This window comes from Populus trichocarpa, chromosome 3 (genome assembly GCF_000002775.5).
Source record: "Populus trichocarpa isolate Nisqually-1 chromosome 3, P.trichocarpa_v4.1, whole genome shotgun sequence".
In the NCBI taxonomy this organism is placed as follows: Eukaryota; Viridiplantae; Streptophyta; class Magnoliopsida; order Malpighiales; family Salicaceae; genus Populus; species Populus trichocarpa.
The window spans coordinates 15,720,033-15,733,673 of NC_037287.2; the positions used below are offsets into that span (position 1 = coordinate 15,720,033).

General features: G+C 35.8%; 4 protein-coding genes across 4 annotated transcripts; 2 read left to right on the forward strand and 2 right to left on the reverse strand.

The window, feature by feature from the left end:
* Window positions 1-894: 894 nt before the first annotated feature.
* LOC7497854 (uncharacterized) lies at window positions 895-1,964 on the reverse strand. The gene has a single exon (XM_002304526.4). It carries the CDS (start codon window positions 1,660-1,662, stop codon window positions 1,039-1,041), a length of 624 nt encoding a protein of 207 aa, XP_002304562.2. The 5' UTR covers window positions 1,663-1,964; the 3' UTR covers window positions 895-1,038.
* Window positions 1,965-3,164: 1,200 nt separating this feature from the next.
* LOC7465324 (GDSL esterase/lipase At1g71691) lies at window positions 3,165-5,732 on the forward strand. The gene is made up of 5 exons (XM_002303620.4): window positions 3,165-3,657; window positions 4,292-4,419; window positions 4,507-4,746; window positions 4,940-5,195; window positions 5,277-5,732. Exons 1-5 carry the CDS (start codon window positions 3,276-3,278, stop codon window positions 5,507-5,509), a joined length of 1,239 nt encoding a protein of 412 aa, XP_002303656.2. The 5' UTR covers window positions 3,165-3,275; the 3' UTR covers window positions 5,510-5,732.
* LOC7497855 (calcineurin B-like protein 7) lies at window positions 5,609-7,842 on the reverse strand. Its single transcript, XM_024597258.2, has 8 exons — window positions 7,577-7,842; window positions 7,371-7,453; window positions 7,112-7,171; window positions 6,911-7,019; window positions 6,779-6,831; window positions 6,364-6,444; window positions 6,156-6,268; window positions 5,609-5,842 (listed from the first exon to the last, which is right to left on the reverse strand). The coding sequence occupies exons 1-8, from the start codon at window positions 7,731-7,733 to the stop codon at window positions 5,818-5,820; spliced, it is 681 nt and encodes a 226-aa protein (XP_024453026.1). The 5' UTR covers window positions 7,734-7,842; the 3' UTR covers window positions 5,609-5,817.
* Window positions 7,843-10,005: 2,163 nt separating this feature from the next.
* Window positions 10,006-13,169, forward strand: LOC7465325 (SUN domain-containing protein 5). The gene is made up of 4 exons (XM_002303621.4): window positions 10,006-10,412; window positions 10,806-12,157; window positions 12,237-12,322; window positions 12,688-13,169. The coding sequence occupies exons 1-4, from the start codon at window positions 10,232-10,234 to the stop codon at window positions 12,923-12,925; spliced, it is 1,857 nt and encodes a 618-aa protein (XP_002303657.2). The 5' UTR covers window positions 10,006-10,231; the 3' UTR covers window positions 12,926-13,169.
* The last annotated feature ends 472 nt before the right edge of the window (window positions 13,170-13,641 follow it).

Below are 13,641 nucleotides of genomic sequence, written 5' to 3' on the forward strand. Positions count from 1 at the left end.
TGATGATGATATTGATTATAAAATAATAAGTTTATAAATTTATAGATTTACTTTTGTTATTTCTTATAATTAGACATCTAGTCATAGATGTTTGTTAGGAGATTCGAATTTGAAGGTTGGACAAATATTCAACAATAAAAATAAATTAGTTAATACAAATTAAATAATAATGCATTGCATATTCGATTATCTACTAAGTCAAACACCCAAACTCGATATTTATTCAATATATAAATAGTATTTGCAAGGAAAATATCATAAAAAATTGTATTCATCCAAGATAACAAATTTAAAAAAGTTACAGTGCCTCGATTTTTGCTTAAAAAAACTACTGTCAGCTCAATGCAACATTCAAAAACATGCTTTTTCACTAAAGTTTTTTTATTTTGTTTTTGTTGCTGCGTTAATTGTCATTTTTTAAAAATTTATAAGCAAAGTGTCCAATTTGTCCCGGATTTACTAACCCAAATTTTAGAAGGAAAAGAATTACTTCCTCCTTGTTCTTTGATAAACAGAAAATACGGAGCATTTTGCGGGTCTTTCCAGCTCATTTCTCACTAACCCACTGACCTTAAACAGTTAAACTTTAGTCCATGATTGGACCAAACTCAAGTTTCATTCTAAGCCTCAACTGCCCCGTGTTCTTACATTAATCATGGTATCATCCTTTACCTAGAGCACAATTAATCCCTAAAAAAAAAAAGTACAGAGAAAGCAAAGGAATTTTCTTTTTTTAAAAAAAAACTTCTCTTCTAAGACCAAACTCATCATAATTAACAGCTTTCCTCTTGCTTCAAGATCTTTTACTAAACTGTAAATTAAGAAAAGGGAAAGCTCCAAAAGCTCAAAATTTTCAAAATGCAGATCAAAGAGTGAACAGAAATAAATCACAGGTGAAAAAAATCAGATTTTTACACTTCCCTTCAACATATTAGTCCTCATAATACAAATTTAAACACCCAAAATACTACAATTAAAAAAAAAAGCTACACTTAAAAATCTAAATATAAAAATACCAAAAAAGAATTATCATTAATACTAGCAATGAAACCCTAAAACAGATCCATCACTCACAGCAATGACAACCCTGCATCCAACTTTAGTCTCCAAATGATGGGTAAAAAAATGCAAGACGCGAACCCGACCCGCCATTTGAATTCTTGACTCTATCTCCATCGTAGGTCCGACCCGATACCCATTGTTAAAACCGGTTTGTCCACCACCGCCAAACCCACCGTCATTGAACGCGGGTCCCACATTGACCGCTGCATCCGGCGAAGCAGATAAAGGGAAAGACTCAACAGAAAAGGTAGCGGCCATGTACTGGGTTCGACCCGCATCAATTTTACCAGCAGGTATGAACATGAACCCGATTTGAGAACCCGAGTAAAGAAGCTGAAGGGTACTATCAAAGTGAGAAAAAACAGCTCTATTTGGGTTCTTGACGGAGACATATTGAGAGAAAGTGAAGTTAACAGTGTTGTTAGAGACAGAAAATGATGGAAGTTGAACAGAGTTAACAGAGATTTTAGGATCTTTAGGCTTGAAAACAGTGAAGAAGACAATAAGGATTATGATAACAAGGAAGATTAAGAAGATTGTAGCCACTATGCACGAAGCAAGATTTGTGCGCCCGGAAGGTGGTCTGTGTGGTTTGCTCATTTTCTCGACGGATTTGATGAGTTAAAAAGAGGGGATCAGGTGGGTGCAAAGAAGGGAAAGATGGAATCTTGGGAGTGGAGTGAGAGAAGATGGGAAACTTGAGAGGTGTTTGGGATGGGGTGATGATGTATGTGCTACTGGGAAAGTGAAAGTGACAGGACAAGGACTGGAGTGGAAGTAGCGAAAAAATAAGTAGTGTGAAAGCAAGACTTTTGGTTTTGGTTTTCTTTAGATTTTTCACTTGAAGGAGAAGGTTTGATCGTGGCTAAAGATTCAAAGAGACGGTAAAGGTAAATCTTGCCTTGGTTCGGTGGTGGTACCTCTTTTGTCAAAATAATAAAAAAATAAAATAAAAATAAAAACACTTGAACTGCCATACCAAGGTTACTTTCCGCTTTGCATTTATCTGGGAATGCTCTCAAATACTGGTAGTGGTAGATGTTATCTTCTTGTGGCGGGAAAATCAAGCAGGAACGAATCAGTCTCCATCACTGTACAGTGCAGTGAATAATTCACATGTAACTTTCTGGAATTAATTGGCAATTGATGTTGTTGCTATCATATGCCATCATCATCATGACGATGATAAGTGTTGTTATTATATATAAATAAATAAATAACTCTACGAGGGATCATTGTTTTAATATATACCATGTAAGGTATTTCAACACACAATATAATTACTATTTTATTATTTTTTATATATTTTTTTTACTTGCTAGCTAATTAGAAAGGTATTTTCTAGGAGATATAAAGATGGTTTGTAAATTGATGTAGAATAATTTAGTAATTTATATTTTTTTTCATAATTGAATTACATAAATATGACTAGAAAAAAAAAAAGAATGTTTAAAAAAATATTTGTTGCCAACATGCACCCCCAACTAGAAAGATCCTAATGTGCCACTTTTAACACCATCCTAAATAAGATGTTTGACTGTCGAAGGAGTTCGTGGTTTTTAGATCGTTCGAAAGAGACAAGTTCTTCTCACATATTATATATGTTAAAAGATTGAATTACTTTCAAGTATATTTAATAATTATAAAAAAATTATAATGAAATGATGAAAAAACCGTAAATGCAAGTTTAAGAACATAAAATCTTAAGGGCAGTCAAATAACTATACCCCGAAGGAAAACGAAAAGTAAAAAAGCATCTTCTCCATGGTTAATTTTCTTTTGATTTAAGGGTAAAATAATAATTTTATTGTGAAAAAAATGATGAGATATATTAACTCCATTCAATTATTTGGTAATGACAATTGAATAAAGTGACAAAATAATTTTCCCGCATTTCGTTAGCTTTTACCATGGAGAGATAAAATATAATTGCACCAAGTGTTGCACCGAGCACCCTTAATGTGTGTGTGTGTGTGTTTTTATTATTATTTTTTAATAATAAGGCCACATCTGCAATCAATCATATTTTGGGTTAGCAGATCCAGCCAGCCCTATATAAGAACACAGAAGCTCAAAGATTATAAATTCAAGAGCCCAGTTGAAGTGAGGTTGTTTTTGGACTTTCCATTGGCTCAAATCTCCTTCTACTTTCTCTTTACGCGCCATTGAGCACTCTTTCTTGATCTCTATCAAGAATTGATAGAAACTTAACAATGTCGATCAGCCTTCTTCTGCCTCTCCTCTTACTTCTTTTATCCACCTTTTTTCCTCGTTCAAGAAATCTTGCAGTCCCTCAAGAACTCAAGAACTTATCTCAAAACCTCATTACCTATAACACCCCCGCTATATCACCTTCTTCTTCTTCTTTAGTTGTTTCCTTTTCAATCTCTCCATCTCCAACACCAACAACCTTACCAGTCAATCCTCCTTTAGTGCCTGCTTTCTTTATTTTCGGTGACTCTTCTGTTGATTGTGGCACCAACAATTATCTCGGTACTTTTGCTCGTGCTGACCATAGTCCTTATGGTAGAGATTTTGATACTCATAAGCCAACTGGAAGGTTCTGTAATGGAAGAATCCCTGTTGATTATCTTGGTAAACACTTAGTTTTTAACCTTCACAAGAAAAAAAGCGAAATCTTGGGCCTTGTTTAATTATTTTGCTTTGAATGTCCTTTTTAGTGAAAAGAAGACTCCAATTCAGATGTTTGTTTTGCATTTCTTGATGGTTTTAACTTTTAAGCGTCTGCTATCTGGGTTTTTTTTTTTGTGGTGATTTTGCGTGTATTGCTCTTCTGTTTGATATCCAAGAAAGTGAGGGAAATTATCAAGAAAATGAGGACATTGGAGTGTCCTTTGTCTTTTTATTTACTGATTTTGAAGAGATGGAGATATCAACTGAATACAGATTCTGAGATATTTGGTCATTTATTTGTTTTTCTTTGATCAATTACTCTAGGCACTGTTAGTGAACAAGTCAAAAGAGCCTTAACTCCTGAATTTTCCTATCATTTCTTGCCAGCCAAACAGATTTTTCGCCTTTGTTGCTAAAACTGACTTTTCCAATATTGATTATGTTTACTTGTAAAGAAATTCTTTGTCTGGGCCAATAATAGATACTGGGAATCAGTAGTTTATGTATCTTGCTTTAGATTTCTCTTAGTGAAACAAGGCTGGTTTAGAATTTTTTTTCCTCATCAGTTCTTAACTATTGTCATTTATTTGATCAGCATTGCGCCTTGGGCTTCCCTTTGTACCAAGTTATCTTGGGCAGATGGGAACTGTCGAAGATATGATTAAAGGGGTGAATTATGCATCTGCTGGTGCTGGAGTTATATTCTCGAGCGGATCAGAATTGGTAAGCTCCTCGGTACTATGCCGAAAAGATCACAAATTCATTCAGTTACGCTTACACCTAATCAGCAATCATGTGATTTTGCCGCAGGGTCAGCGAATCTCCTTCACGCAGCAAATTCAGCAGTTCTCGGATACTTTACAGTCATTTATTTTGAACATGGGAGAGGCTGCTGCAAATGAGCTCATCTCGAACTCAGTCTTTTATATTTCCATTGGAGTCAATGATTACATACATTACTATTTGCGTAACGCATCCAATATACAAAACCTGTACCTACCATGGAGCTTCAACCAGTTCGTAGCAGCTTCAATAAGGCAGGAAATAAAGGTGACCTTTCTAGTTTTTTACTTTTCATATTTTGTTGTGTTCATGCAAGAAAGATATCTCTACTCAATAAATTGTGGTTTTATATATATATATATATATATATATATATATCATATTCTCTTTTAACAAGTCCTTAGAATTCAAGATGTTATTTATATCAGAAATTCCTAATTCTTGTATGTTTATGGAGCAGAACTTGTACAATATGAATGTCAGGAGAGTAATTCTCATGGGGCTGCCACCTATTGGCTGTGCTCCTTACTATTTGTGGAGGTACAACAGCAAGAATGGGGAGTGCATTGAGGAGATAAATGACATCATTCTAGAGTACAACTTTGTAATGAGATATATGATCGAGGAGCTAGGTCTGAAACTTCCCGATGCCAAAATCACCTTCTGTGATATGTATGAAGGTTCAATGGATATAATTAAGAACCACGAACTTTACGGTAAGGCATGTAACATTTTCCTCCCTTACGCTGCTGCAATGTCTATAGAATTCACTAGTCTTGTGTGATGTTTTCACTCAGGTTTTAATGTCACTACTGACGCTTGCTGTGGGTTAGGAAAGTATAAGGGTTGGATCATGTGCTTGGCATCGGAAATTGCTTGCAGCAATGCAACCAACCATATCTGGTGGGACCAATACCATCCAACTGATGCAGTGAATGCCATCTTGGCAGACAATGTATGGAATGGTTTGCACACAAAAATGTGCTACCCCATGAACTTGGAGGACATGGTTGCTCCTAGAACCAAATAATCAGAGGCAGAAGTTAACAGTTGTTGAATTTTGTGGTCTACTGATCGAGCGTTTAGTCCTGGTATTTTCTGTGATGCTTATGCCCTGTGAACCTATAACTGACAAGAACGTTGTGTAATATTCATGTAGATGAAGTACAGACTAGAATAATGTGTAACATACATGTACATGAGGAGCTGAGATTGTGGAATGTAGGTAGTACAGATGTGATATTACTTAGAAACTTTGCCTTTAGATAGATATAGCTAAATTATCTTGAGATGATCTTTCAGCCAAAATAAAGAGGAAATGACGGCCCCGTTTCCTCTTTACGGTGATAAAACAGTCGCCAACCTAGAGGAAACACAGATAGGTAAAGTGGTCGGTTACAGCAAAGGAAGTCAGTATCAAAATCACACCTACTTTGACTTCATCATGTGGACATATTACGAAGATAAGGTTGAAAGATAGGAATACAAGGATTTTTTTTAACGAAACAAAGCTAGAATATCAAAATCCTAATTCTCATGTATGGACTGGTTAAAAACCATTCTTGATCTGCAGTGGATTTTCCATATTCTACGTTCTCTTTTAAAAGTACATCCAAATTCCACGGAATCTGATAGATAGGAGCAAACTAAGATTAACATGGGTGAAAGGGAATTACTTCAAATATGGAATTGTCATGTTCTTTAGCAAGGATGGATTTCGAGTTGCGAATTCCTTCCACTCCTCTTGATCAATCTTTCCATCCCCATTTGAATCCACGTCCTCAAATGTCTAGGCAGACTCAAGGAAAAGGTTTCAATAATTTTTTGTACTTTACAACATGATGAAGAGATCAATTTAATTCTTTAATATCATGCAAACCTTACCTTGTCAATAATGGCTTCAACAATGTCATCTGAAAGCATCAATTCTGATTCATCTAAAAATGCCAATATCAGCACCTTGACCTTTCACCAGTTAAATGTTCCAAAGCATATCAATGTGTATTTTAGAAATCCAAAAGGAAGCGCTTCTACTTGAATTAGCGTGGTTCTATGCAGAATGAGAACATGTATGATGCAACTTATTTTGTTTGAAAACCATTGCCTGGATATGAAGATCTTCAAGTAAATATATTTTAGCCAAAAGAAGTTCTTCCAGTTAAAGGTATATTTAATCTTATCAAATTAATATGACGAGCAGCCTGTACTAATTTACTTCAGTCTTACTATCATGTCACTATTCTGCAAACTCGTTAGGAAATGAAAAACAATGATCTCAGATTCAGTCTTTAATGTTTACCTCATCGCGTTCGATGAAACCTGTCTCCCATATATCATATAGTTTAAATGCAACTGCCAGACCAGCACATCAAACTTTTAGCATAACTTTCAAATAAGAATGATAGCACATAATATGAGAGGGATTTCATACAAGCAGCTTTGTCTGATTGGGGTGCTTCTGGGTGGAAGACACTCAGGGATCGTACAAACTCCGCGAATTCTATGACTCCATCATGCTTGGAGTCAAGCAATTGGAAAATCTGGAGAATGTATAATTAATTAAGATACTGTTATCCATTAAAAAAAGAAATAGGCCAGTATAGGAATGATTGTAAGGAAATAGCAAGCTTACCCGGTCGGAAAAGAGACTTTGATTCTTGCTATTTCTGAATAACCCCAACTGAAACTCTTCCTAGATATTAATAAGAAGCCAGGTTCAGGGATTAAAAGAATATCAAGTAAGAACCTTTTAGTATAAGCTTTGATTGTTTCATTGAAATTGAAATTGAAATTGAGAATAAGCCCACCTTTTTTATGTTAGATTGTGTTTCCCTCACAGATTGCATGCATTCAGCGTATGAAATTGTATGCATATAAAATTAAGAACTTACTTTGCTAATAAGCCCATCATCTTTTAAAGCACTGCTTAGTTTCCTGAATAGCTCATGCAAGGCTTCAATTTCAGCTTCATTGACTGCAAGAATATGAGCACAGAGGAAACAAATGACCGAACAATGCCTATCACCAAGAATCTGGCTAGTGGAGCGGAACCCAGAGAAGTAATTCCAATCTAAAAACAAGTATAAACGAAACTTACAGCAAGTCTCTGCTGCAAGAACTGCTGGGTCATCATATTTAAGTTGCTGCTTTGTGCAAATACATCCCATAAAGCTGGACTTTAATGTTAACAAATAAACTTCCTTCGACGAGAGAAAGTTATACGAACACAGCATCAGGCTTGCATCTGATTTCATGACTCTTTATTCCTGATGTTCTTGGTAGACCCTGGAAAAAGGTCGTGATTATAAGTGGAAGTTGATGACACGACTCCCTAACGCTATTCATGGCCAGCGTAGGCTGAATGGACTAGTCAATGCTGCACACTATCAAATGCCAAAATGCTGGGTTCTGATGCTAGATCATTGATACATAGTCTGCTTACTGAGACTTCTTGTCCCGTCATATCACCCCAAATTATTCAGTATAGACAGATCAGAGTGAAACACACCCTTCTGGACTTCAATTCTCTGGTACAGTACCACCGTCCACCAGTTTGGAATTTGGAATTTGGAATTTGTGCTAAGCAGATGAATTTATAGTAGCTTGCAAATCCTGGTTGAAATTGACTAGACTTCCTTCATAACTGATCATAATTTCTTTCTTCAATTTGAGTCAAGAATCTGGTTCCTCTTTCTGTACTTTCAAGAATGGAATTGTTCAGTTTACCAGTCCAGCAGAGGATAGAAGTTGGTTTTTAATCAATCCTTTCAACAACTAAAGCTTTTGAGAATTCTCTCCTTTTCATTTGATTTTGGAACCAGTGTACAGGTAAAAAGGCAAAAAACAGTATAGTTCTAACAGTCTAGAACAAAAATTTGTTGAAAGAATGTCTTAGAAAGCTGCAGAAGATCAAGAGACTTTGCTGATAAAGATCTCTGCTTGAAGACCAAGTTTTTAGGAATAAAATCTGATTATATTTGATTTGTTTGTTATGTAATTTTAAAATTTGATAGTCTTTATTTTAAACTAAAACTCTATCTTTATTCAAGAGTGTTCTGCAATCAATAAAATCATACTCCTTATTTTCTTTCGTTTTGCTATTTTTTTTTCTTCATGTTCTGCACTTAGTGTAAAACAATCAACAGAATTGATCTCCGGAAAATTGTCACAAGCCCATGTTTTAACATGGCTGTTTTTGGTTACGAACTCACACACGTTCCATTACCAACCACTGGAACTCGCAGATTGAAAGCTCAAAATTTGTTGTTAAAAATAGCAGAAAAGGTGTCCTTAAAGGAGCGTAGGTTCTTCCAGCATCTCCATGCTACTTTATGCACACAGTTCTATTCTGTCAGTATTGTTTTTGGCATCTGGTGCGAGCAGAATTTTCATACTACATGTACATCATGTTATTTATAGTCTGGCACTTCATTTTCGAGCACAAATTAAGCTGGGAAATACTAGAGTTAATTGCCTGAAAAATGGAAACCAATCTTCGAAAAGTAAATAATGATGTTATATACTTCTAGGCCCCTATCTGGAAATATACAATTTAAAAGTTAAAACAAAAGGAATTTAAAATATGGAAATTCTTGCCATGCAATAGATTGTTCCTCCTGATGTACTCGATTTTAGGGGCAGGTTTTTAACCCCTAGGATCGCTAGCTTTCAACTGATAATCTCCCATCCCTCCTCTAACATGGAAGCTTGCGTATTTGCGTGGGTTTAGAACATCATCAACTTCAATAAAAAGAAAAACATGTGTACTTTAACACTGTCAAAATGAGTATCCATGATACTCAGGTTCAAAATAGTATTATTGGCCTCGATTTCCTGTCGGACACTGCTGGCTGAGTTGCTAAAATAGATGGGGTTAAGAAGTATGTTTTCTATGTAATCTTCAGTTCATCTTTCTCTACTTGGTAACATTGCAGACTACAGACTATAGGGTATAAATTTTATTCGGGATATAAAAATTTAGTTCGTGTGTGTAAACTAGCATAAAAAACCTTATATATCAAAAAAAAGAAGAAAAAGAAGCATATCTTATATCAATGATGTTGAAATAATTTATATTGAAGTTATTTTTATAACACCAAGATCAATATTTGAAGAGTGTTATTTTCTCTAATTACAAAGTAGTGGCTACAAGGTTTTTAGTAAATATACTTTCATGACTAATATATATATATTGTGTGGTATTTGTGGACTTTGTTTAATGATTTTATTTGAGATATATTAATTTTTATGTTTTAATTTTCAAAGATTTAATATGATGTGATTTCATAAAAAAAAAAAGTAAAAATAAAATTGAGTCGGGTTGGATATCCACGTGTCTAATGATGGATGTAGGTGTGCAAATACACTAAAAAAACCAGTCAAACCCGTTGTCTTCCCTACTGGTACGCCGATTAGCTCATGCAAGGCGGGCATCCACAAGAGACTCTCTCTCTCTCTGGGATAATTATCACCCAAAAAAAAACTCATGAAATGATCTTCCAAGTTTGCCCTTGGAAGTGGCCGTTAACAATTAACAAAATCTTGGTTAAAGGACAAGTCTGGTAAACAAAAAAGACCCCGAATTACGCGGCCTTTTAAATGGCAGCATAGTGGCAAGTGGTTGGTTCCCGTAAGATTGAGAGACATCTTGTAATAACTCCAAAGATTCATTCATGTGACAGTCTGAAGCAGAGTCGGAAACCACTACCATCCCCCACCTCGAAGGAGAGGAGACAGAGGACATCGAAGAGCCATGAAAAAAACTCGACAAGGGTTCTCAGTCTCAAACGCCACTGTTTGTCAAAACAACAAAATCAAAAACGGTCATTCAAGAAGGAGAAGTTTGTATGAGCTGCGCTTCTCTTTGCTTTTCCTACTTTGTTATCTTCTCTTCTTGTTCTGTGCTAGACTTAGCATTGGTCTTGGAAATCAAGGTGATATTTATTTTCAGGGCTGATCTTTTTTGTTTTTGGAAGTTTTTCATGCTCCATTTTTCTTTCTTTCTTTTTGTTACAACCCATTATTTTGTTTTATATTTCTAGCAAATCCATTTTATTTGTCTTTTTATACACATATTAATTGCCTAGAAAATTGATGGAAAAGATGAGGCCTTTGAGTTTCTGCTGTTTAGTTTCTATGATAATGAACCTGCTCATCACGACTTGCTTAATTGACCACATAATTGTGCAGGAACGTCAACTTAAGTTCTAGCACTTTTATGTTTAGGGTCTGTTCCTTCGAAGATTTGTTTTTCTCAATAGGGGTGCTAAATTGGCCATTTATTTTATGCATGATATTCAATTGACATATTGATTATGCGTTTTCAGGGAATTTGACTCTTGATGACAGTAGCATACCTTGTTCCAGTGATCTCAAAGATACTCTTTGCGGTGATACATATTCACGTGATGCCAATAGAAGCAATAATTGTACAAATGGAATTCTGCTAGGGGTCAATTTATCTACCAGCAATAACAATGCTACAGTTCATACTGCCTCAAGAAATCAGAGGTGCCCACTCCCAGAGACAAATAGATTTGAAGAAGTAATTTTGAGTGCTTTAGGGTATGGTTCTTCAGGGTTAATAATGAAGAATCCAGAAGAAGTGAAGGCAGTTAAACCAAAAGAACTACCTAGTGGGAGACTTCAGCATTTGACTTATCTCAACTTTGACGAGTACCGGAACTTAACAAAACAAGAAAAAGGCAAAGTGATGCCCAAGCAGCTTGCTAACATCACCCACCGGCTTGAGCCTGATGGAAAAGAGTACAACTATGCCTCTGTGACTAAGGGTGCAAAGGTGCTTGTGTACAATAAGGAGGCTAAAGGAGCATGTAACATACTGGGGAAGGATCATGATAAGTACCTGAGAAACCCTTGTCTCACGAGAGAGAAGTTTGTTGTGATTGAGCTTTCAGAGGAGACACTGGTTGATGTCGTTAAAATAGCAAATTTCGAACACTATTCCTCCAATTTCAAGGATTTTGAACTGTCAGGAAGTTTGACCTATCCAACTAGAACTTGGACACAATTGGGAAATTTTGTGGCTGCAAATGTGAAGCACATTCAAGATTTTAAGCTGCCTGAACCCAAATGGGTGAGGTATTTGAAGTTGAATTTACTAAGTCATTACGGGTCAGAATTTTACTGCACGTTGAGTGTTGTTGAGGTATATGGAGTAGATGCAATTGAGCAGATGCTTGAAGATTTCTTTGTTCCATCCGAAGAACCTCTTCCCAATGAATTGCCAGAGCCTAATTCAACTGCAGCCCCACCTTCAAAGCCAGAATTAAGTCTGGCTGACAAGGAAGATAGTGGGAAAGTTCACAACGGGAGTGATAATGCTGGTATGGAGACAGAGAACATACATGGTATTCAACAATCCAATCCCAGTGTGAAGAAGAATCCTGAGAGTATAAACATGATTGCTAATCCTGTAACTGGAGTTAGACAGCTTTTAATTAGCAGAAAACCAGGCGACACTGTTCTAAAGATCTTGATGCAGAAGGTGAAGTCGCTTGAACTAAGTTTAACCATGCTCGAGGAGTATATCAAAGAAATGAATCAGAGAAAAGGAGATATTCTGCCAAAGCTTGATCAAGAGCTATTCAGGATTTCATTGCTTGTGGAGAAGAGCAGAACAGAAATTAGAGATCTCATGGAATGGAAGGAGAACACGGTACTGCTAAACTTCCAAAATTTTCAAAGAGAAGAAATTTCTGCGATTGCCTAACCCTCGTTTTGTTTCTCATTTTCAGGATAAAGTGCTCATGGAGTTCGAATCATGGAAAGCTGGTGTTTCATCTAGTATGGATGCAATGGTTAGAGAAAATACAAGGCTAAGGTGGGAAACATCTATCTTATAGTCAAAATTCATGAACATCTTTTCAAATATTTTGGTTATTATATCTCCTGAATGTCTGCTATCTCTGATTGATTCAAGTTGTCTTACCTAATCCATTTTCCAAAGGGAAAAAGACATCAAGCATTTTCTTTTACATGCTATGCTGTTCCCTGTTTATATAATCCTTTGTACTTTGACCATCTAGATGATAATCTACAATAGTTTGCCAATCCTCTACTTTTAGTATTATGTCGCTTTTAGCTCATGTTTTATAAATTTTTACCATTTATTTACTGTGTGCTGCTTTCGCTTTGCTGGCTGACTAGCTTTCCCATTTGTTTCACCCCCTCTCTTTCCTTTCACAGATTGGACGTTGAAAAGGTTGCAAACGATCAAGCAAATCTGGAAAGTAAAGAACTCGCAGTGCTAGCCAGGAGTCTTGTTTTTGTGTGCTTTTCAATTGCCATGCTGGTTTCTGCAAAAGTTTCAAAATTCTTAAGAGCAGCATCATGTTTGGGGAAGGCATGCCGGACTAGAAGAGGTTGGATAATGATACTAGTTAGCAGCACTATGATAATATTCGTTACACTACTCTCCAGCTAGTCCCTTCTTCGTAGCTTGAGAACCGGTAGGTAGAGCTTCGATTTTTTTTCCTGTAGCATCAGAGTCCGCTAATGCAATGCTTCGGGGTTGTGATATCAACGGAACCATAACAATATTCATTTTCTTGCTGTGCGCGTAGTCTTCACTTTTGTAGCTCTAGAAAATCAGATACTTCGTTGATATTTGGCTTTTGCCTCTTCGTAACTATAGCTTTTACATCAATGTAAAGCATGCTGTTATTATCTTTTCTTGTTTCTTTAATCTTGAATGAAGTTATGGTAGTGAATAATGTGACATTTTTCTTTGATTTCTTCAAAATGTCATGCGTAAGAACAAGAATTGAGACAAAGGACGTAGTCTAGAGCCAAAAAAACTCGTATTTTCCCTTAAAACAGTGATGGTGGGCTTCACGGTATTTTTAGCACGAAAAACACGAATGGACTCGGTCACGGGAGGTGTAGTAACTTCATGACATCGTGGTATATCTCTCTTTTTATTAAATAACGCTAGTTTGATTCTACGCCCTATGCTGTGGGATATATAGTAATGTTCTTTTTTCAATGCTAGAAAAAAAAAATGTGGGCATTATCTTTAACTATAAAGTTGATATATATATTTAATAAAATAATTTGATAATTATATATGTAAATAAATTATAACAAATATGTTAGTTTTAATCAAAGATTAAGTTGGGAAGCTGAAATAAAATGTTATTT

Bases quoted from the DNA above. Each gene is read 5' to 3' on its own strand.
- LOC7497854 (XM_002304526.4), bottom strand. From the start codon at position 1,662: ATGAGCAAACCACACAGACCACCTTCCGGGCGCACAAATCTTGCTTCG.
- LOC7465324 (XM_002303620.4), top strand. From the start codon at position 3,276: ATGTCGATCAGCCTTCTTCTGCCTCTCCTCTTACTTCTTTTATCCACC. The intron at 3,658-4,291 runs GTAAACACTTAG...TTATTTGATCAG, and splicing joins AATCCCTGTTGATTATCTTG to CATTGCGCCTTGGGCTTCCC. The intron at 4,747-4,939 runs GTGACCTTTCTA...TTTATGGAGCAG, and splicing joins CAATAAGGCAGGAAATAAAG to AACTTGTACAATATGAATGT.
- LOC7497855 (XM_024597258.2), bottom strand. From the start codon at position 7,733: ATGAAATCAGATGCAAGCCTGATGCTGTGTTCGTATAACTTTCTCTCG. The intron at 7,020-7,111 runs GTAAGCTTGCTA...TACATTCTCCAG, and splicing joins AAAGTCTCTTTTCCGACCGG to ATTTTCCAATTGCTTGACTC. The intron at 5,843-6,155 runs GTAATTCCCTTT...TGTTTCCTCTAG, and splicing joins ATGACAATTCCATATTTGAA to GTTGGCGACTGTTTTATCAC.
- LOC7465325 (XM_002303621.4), top strand. From the start codon at position 10,232: ATGAAAAAAACTCGACAAGGGTTCTCAGTCTCAAACGCCACTGTTTGT. The intron at 10,413-10,805 runs GTGATATTTATT...ATGCGTTTTCAG, and splicing joins CATTGGTCTTGGAAATCAAG to GGAATTTGACTCTTGATGAC. The intron at 12,323-12,687 runs GTGGGAAACATC...TTCCTTTCACAG, and splicing joins AGAGAAAATACAAGGCTAAG to ATTGGACGTTGAAAAGGTTG.